A 7,150-nucleotide genomic window follows, 5' to 3' on the forward strand; every position below is an offset into this window, starting at 1 on the left:
ATTTGCAATTGTTTTGTAATTAATCTACAAGTCTATTTAACATTTTTCCACTGCAAGTTATCAAAGCAAATACCTAGGTTTATTGCAGGAAATTTGATGAGATCCTCAATTATTTGTTAATATAACCAAACAAAACCAGAGCTAGAATATCCCTCTCCCATTTGTATATTTTCTTACTGTATGTTCAGGGAAACTACACATAAGACTTAAAAGTTCATAATACAACACCGCACTGGGGATCATTTCAGTACAGTATAAAGTATAAAGATGCTTTCAGGATAATTAGCAGAATTAGGTTGGAAGAAAATAACTGAAGAAATATTATTGAACACATTAATTGATGTTGTATGACATTTTCACATCTGGATTAATAAAGTTTTGCTGCTCCCTTTTTTGCAGCTGACGATGGACAAGGCTATAGTTTCAACAATCAATCACCAAAAACTTTCTGAATGGTCTTCAAGTGAGTAAATGCTTAACTGTAATACAATACTGATTCTGCATTTGTTTCTTTCTGGAGATTTGAAATTTCTGTGATTTTAATTGTTAGATGTTAATTGTCTTTAGATTCTTAAGATATTAAAGTTTTGTGAAGTGGCTATTGAAATATCCACATTACTATTGGAGCTTTTGGAAATCAGCTGCATATAATGCAAGCAAAAAAAACATTTTACACACACTCAGAGTAAAATTCCATCAAATCTGTTTTGTGAGTGAAACCCTTATAGTACAGTACATCCAGGTGGTCAAATCCAGCATCACTGAGTAATAGTGATAAGCCTGTGTTGCAAGAAAAGGCAGTAGGGAGCTCATGCTTTAACTTCTGGGTAGGAGAGAGATTAACCATTAAGTGTTTGAGGGACTGCTAAGTGTGTACTGTAGATCCTAGAGATGAGGAGTTACCCAGAGGTAACAGCACGATGCATTTAATTTACTTCAATAAATTTGAACATTTTGTTTTATTGGCTGAGTCAGAGCTGTATTCATCACTACCTTGAACAGCAGACTTTTGATCTCTGTTTACCCTCCATCGATACAGAAGTGTTGGAAGAGACCGGTTTTGAGTAAGACAAGGAGACGCAAGGCAATGACACTATGACACATGCAATCCTTTCACTGAGCACCAATCTAGAAAATGTTTCCAAAACAGTGCATTCTTTTGGGGTAGATAAGCAATATGTACAAATGTTTCCACTGTTAGATAAGATTTCTACATCTTTTCTGAAGAATTCATTGTTCAATCTTTTGAAATTCTGTTTTATAAAGAAATTGGAAAAATATAAATGACAGATTTGTATTTAGCTGAATAACTAAACTCCATTTTGGAGAAAAATCATCACTGTCTGCTTTATCCAATAATTGCTTATTTTTTTAAAATTATTCATCCAGTTTTGTTGTGTGAGAACAGAGGTTTTATTAAGTCTCTACCACTTCTTACTTTCCTTTTTGTAATCTATTTAAGTTTAATATTATGCTAAAGAAGTTAAGGGAAATATATAGTATTTAGTAGTCACCTTTTCCACATTATATGGATTGAAAACTCAAATTGAACAAATTTCAAAACTTGCTGTTTTTGGAAATTGATTTTTTAAAACTGACTAAAACAACCCATATTGTTAATGTTGCATCCCTAAAAACATAAGCATCTAACAATTTAGCTATTTATTTTTTGCATAATTGTAAACCATGTGAACTACACACGTGATCCATAAAATTACAGTGCAGTTAACTTTCAGGATTCAAAAAATAATCTTCAGAATTTACAACTGGAGCTCTTAGTAAAACAAACTTGAAGAAAATCACATTTAAAGAATAAATGGAGTTTAAAATTAAATCATAATTTAGATGAGTTACTCTATTAGACCCCCTCCCCATACAAAAAAGGCTTCAGCTTCAGCTTTCTTCTCCTTTGTCAACTTGAATTTTTATTGGCTGACAAAGAAGCAGTGGGAGGAGGCAGACCAGACAGTGCAATGTAGACTATTATAAAACAGCTAGATGTAGCTTTAGCTTGCCAAAGGATGGTACGCTTACTGTGTGCTTCATTGACAGTGGAGGATTAGCACATTACAACGACCACTTCAAATGTTACTTTGCTTGCTACCTTTTTTCCCCCCTCTGTGAAACCAGCTGAGGAATTAAACGTGTAGAGAAGGCTGAAGCTGTGAATTAACAAATGTCATGAAAATATGAAGCTGCTTCCAAGAGCTAAAAGTTGGCAAGTGGGAGGTTTTCACCGTGATCCAGTAAGTACACTCGTGTTTTACCCTTTGAAATGCTGCCAAATATATGTTTCTGGATACAGTAAGACTGCTGAGTTGCTCAATGTGCAAGATGCAATTTCTAAGAAAACTCAGTTGTGCACAGGGTATGTAAGGAATGCTATCCTCATCACAGATTTAAGGGAATACATAATGAAAATGTTCTGAGTAACACTGGGCTCACTATCCACAAGATGAACACTACACACCACCACGGACTGATACACAACTATCATTCTAGGAACTTCAGCTCAGGTGCATTTACTGTCAACAATGACTCAAATGAAAAGGACTCCTCTTCAGGATGTTATGAGCAGCTTTTGATCTCCACAGAGGTGTTTTTAACCCTTGGAATTGTAAGCCTTTTGGAGAACATTCTGGTTATTGCAGCAATCATAAAGAACAAGAACCTCCACTCCCCAATGTACTTCTTCATCTGCAGCCTGGCGGTGGCTGACATGCTGGTGAGCGTCTCCAATGCATGGGAAACCATTGTGATGGCCCTTATCACCAGCGGACACTTGACCATCCAGGACAATTTGATCAAAAACATGGACAACGTGTTTGACTCTATGATTTGCAGCTCTCTCCTGGCCTCCATCTGTAGTTTGCTGGCGATTGCGATTGATCGATACATCACAATCTTCTATGCCCTGCGTTACCACAACATCATGACAATGAGGAGAGCCATGATGATCATCACAACAATCTGGGCATTCTGCACCATCTCTGGAATTCTCTTCATCATTTATTCTGAAAGCACTACTGTCATCATTTGCCTTATTACCATGTTTTTTACCATGCTTGCACTCATGGCCTCGCTTTATGTGCACATGTTCATGTTGGCGCGGTTGCACATGAAGAGAATTGCTGCCCTGCCAGGCAATGGCACAATCCACCAGGGTGCAAACATGAAAGGAGCAATTACATTGACCATCTTGCTTGGTGTTTTTGTTGTTTGTTGGGCACCATTCTTTCTCCATCTGATCCTCATGATCGCCTGTCCCCGCAACCCCTATTGTGTCTGTTTCATGTCTCATTTCAACATGTACCTCATCCTGATAATGTGCAACTCGGTGATTGACCCACTCATATATGCATTCCGCAGTCAGGAGATGCGGAAGACATTCAAGGAGATCTTCTGCTGGTATGGCTTGCCTGGGTTTTGCGTTTGTGAACTGCCCAGCAAATACTAAAGACCTAAAAAAGCACAACTAATCATTCCTCAGAAACTCTTGGTAACTCAGTAAATGGTAATGCTAACCCATTAAAAATAATGCACAATTGTAACCATGACTTCATATGAATGACAATACAACTTTTAGAGAAATCCATGGTTTCTTTTAAGAAAAGCTTAAAAAAAGTACAGATTTAAAAATCAAGTACAAAAGTACTGCTTTTTGCTTTTTGCAAACTGCTTTCTGCTGATAATCACTTGTTTTCTCATGAGGTTGTAGAAAATATATTTCCTTTGCTCTTGGCAAACAAAACTCTCAGAAAGAAACAGACAAGCAATGCCTTTTTAATGTACCTGATTTCTTGCATGACGCATTTAAACAGTAGGGTTTGAGCAGCAGACTGGGCAAATAAATACCTAATCATGTTGTAACATTCTACAAATATTTGTTTTTTCTCTGCTGTGGAGAGAACATTTGTAGAGACGGTCATAAAATCTGCTTTTGACTGAATATAAAGTTTATCCATTAAGTCCTAAAATTAAACAGCCTGGTTAACTAAGTACTACAACAGCATATGCCTTTTTAATATATCGTTACATTATTTAATCTATGTGACTGTACATATCCAGTATATGTATGTCATGTCATTTGCCAAACCGCTTTATACCATACAGTGTCATGGGATATATGTACATACATTAAGACATCATTTTAAATGTGCAATATTGAATTTTATGAAAAACAGCTTTAATTGGTGTGTATATTTAGTGTTATTTATAAAGTTTTTAATTGTGCTTCAGTATGTTTTTTCCCTCCAATCATTGTCCTGTTTTAGTGCAGTGCTGTCTGCTGTGAAATCATAATGTGTTTAAGCCCTTCCCCCCAAGATGAAGTAAAAATTGAGAACTATAGAAATAGACAGATACCATAGATTTTATGCATTAATTTGTTTTATTTGGTTTAACATCTTAATATGTTTTTTTCCTGAAAAATATAGTACTTTTTGCCAAAGCCATTTACCAACTCTACATCGAAACAAATGCTGGGTTGTTTCAGATTGCAGTTATTTAAATTATTTTTTGGTAATTCCATATGCACCCATTATTCTGATTATCCACCATTTCATTAACATATTGTACTGATGAATGAATCAGCACTGTACATTGTAATACTTAGACACATTTCTTAGATCAATATAAAATTGCAGAACGTTTGCAGACAAAATGCAGATCAAGGTTTAAATCTATTTCATTATGAAAACTAACATTAAAAATGCAAAACATTTTAAAGTTGGTATCAGGTTTGACCTTTTAACATTAACACTATTCTGATTGAACTGACATTCAGTACATCTGATTATTTTTTTTTAACAGTCTGTTGTGGGGTGTTTAACCACTTTCTATGCAACAGCAGCCATCTGTCCAAAAATGCTCCCCACAAACTCTTGAATGAAATTCCCTAACTAAAAATACTGAAAAGAAAAACATTCTCACATCAAAAGCATATATTTTATGCTGATCATCAGTAAGTACCTTGTGAAAAAGTGCTTAATTCTCTGCTGTGGCTTTGCCATAACTTTAGAATGCACATTTTGTTTTGACAAAATGTTGAATGTCAAGGTTTCCTTTACTCTTGGACAACCTGTCGCCTGTGATGCTTGAATCGGCACACACTGTGAATCAGGACAGAAATATGTTGAGGAATTCAGGGGACATTACATTGAATGGAGACCAAACTGTGAAAGAAGTGCTCTATGTCTCTTATTATGTTTACAAAAGAGCCATACTGTATCAAGTGCAGGGACACATTAAAATGGGGGCGGTATTTTGTTTGAACTGAATGGAAAAAATCAAAGTGTGTCTTACTCTAGGTTATCAACTTATGAGTGTAGCGAATGACTGTCATTAATGTTACAAAGAGTAAAACTGACTAGTCCCTATTCAAATGTGTTCGCAGCTTTTGACTAAAGTAAATAGATCCTTTATGAAAAGTGATATGAAGACTAAAGTGTATTCATGCAAACTAATAAAACTGTCTCAATTTTATGCAGCCTCATTATTTAAACAAGTGTAAACACACACTTTACTATATAAAAAATTCACAGGACCGAAAAACCATAAGTATACATAAAATACAATAAATGATTAGTACTTAATACATTACAACCTATTCTATAAGTGAATTTTACTTTATATTATGTATTGATTGCAATTCTTTCAGAATTGCACATTTAGAAAACATTTGCACTGCAATTCAGTAAGGGTAGTTCTAATCTTTCACAAATAAAGTCAAGGGTAAAAAAAAAAAACTTTAGCCACTCACTTTTACCATTTATTCTTTGCCTGTAGGTTGCAGCTAAGTCTAGACACCCTGTGCAGCATTTGTGAAGTCAGAGAAATTGGCTCCTTAGCATGTTCAAGTACCCAAAATTGGACCAGAGTTAGGCCGTGTCCCAATATGTACATAACTGGTCTTGCACCCTTCATTTGAGCGTTCTCGTTCAAGTCCGCAAGGGATCAGGGTGCCCCATTTCTAGATCTGTTTCCCAGGGGTGCTCAGCAGCGTCCCCAGTGCGTCCTGAAGGGAACTACCCCGAATTCCCTGCAGAATGGCAACAATTCATGTTCTAGCCTAGGAAAGCGTAGAGACGTTTCCATGGAAAATAAAATATTCACGTGTTAGTAAAATTGAACTCTTTACAGTTTTTAGAAGCGTACTATTTTATGAAAAAAATAGAATATTTTATATTTGTTCTGTGTGTATTCTAGGACAACATTTTGACAAAAGCTTTAATTACATCACCCAACTTCGAATGATGAATATTCGTTTACCTCCAGTGTATTTGGTACACTGAGTATTTAACAGTACACATACAGTATTTAAAAGTACAAAGCTTTGAGCTTGCTTTGAATGAACGGGTTCCTCATCATTTTTGTTCCTGTCATTTTTGTATTGGAACAGACGAGATTAAACACATTTAGCAATACAAAGCTTTGAATAAAGAGAGCAATATTTGTAAGGTTTCCTTAGTATACTTCGCCTGTTTTGAGTCGAGCCTTAACAACATGAGCACAACGTGTCACTACTTCTGTGCAGGAATAGATGAGATGACATCACTTGTACCCAACTGCGAGAGAATGAAATTTAAGAAGTGTATCCGCTGCACTCAGCCTTTGGGAATGAAGCATCAACAACAGGCAGCATTTTGACCTTGACCCGATTAACGAGTGATAAGTCACAAAAGGGTGCCTTATTGCTCTTAATAATGGTGCCCCTTCGAACTCTCACTAACTTGAAGTCCACACTGGCACAACGTCATTGAAGTGCGGACTTGGAGGAAGGGTTTAGGACACAGTGCAAAATTGGGACACTGCCTTACTGTACATGAACAGGGATGTTATGAACAAAATCACAACTACTGTAAATTTATGTTGATGTACATCTATATATTCCTTCTTTGTAGCTACTCAGGAGAACTACACATACCAATCTTCAGTACTTTACCAAGCATTAAACAGCTAAATGAAAAAAAAACATCTGAAGTGACCCTGTCCTGCCTCTTTCAGTTGGAACTTTAGTAAACCATATTATCAATTGGGAAAACTGGCTTTGCGATGCGGCTAGTAAGCGCAGGCAATTTGCTAATTTATTGCATTGTTTATTTTCCAACCTTTTTATAAATTGATATACAAATGTTTCATTCTTAATGCA

At 35.9% G+C, this 7,150-nt stretch overlaps 1 protein-coding gene across 1 annotated transcript; it reads left to right on the forward strand.

Annotated features, from left to right (window-relative positions):
* Positions 1-2,239: 2,239 nt before the first annotated feature.
* On the forward strand, positions 2,240-5,501 carry mc4r (melanocortin 4 receptor). The gene has a single exon (XM_015354632.2). It carries the CDS (start codon positions 2,456-2,458, stop codon positions 3,455-3,457), a length of 1,002 nt encoding a protein of 333 aa, XP_015210118.1. The 5' UTR covers positions 2,240-2,455; the 3' UTR covers positions 3,458-5,501.
* The last annotated feature ends 1,649 nt before the right edge of the window (positions 5,502-7,150 follow it).

This window comes from Lepisosteus oculatus, chromosome 6, assembly GCF_040954835.1.
Source record: "Lepisosteus oculatus isolate fLepOcu1 chromosome 6, fLepOcu1.hap2, whole genome shotgun sequence".
Taxonomy (NCBI): Eukaryota; Metazoa; Chordata; class Actinopteri; order Semionotiformes; family Lepisosteidae; genus Lepisosteus; species Lepisosteus oculatus.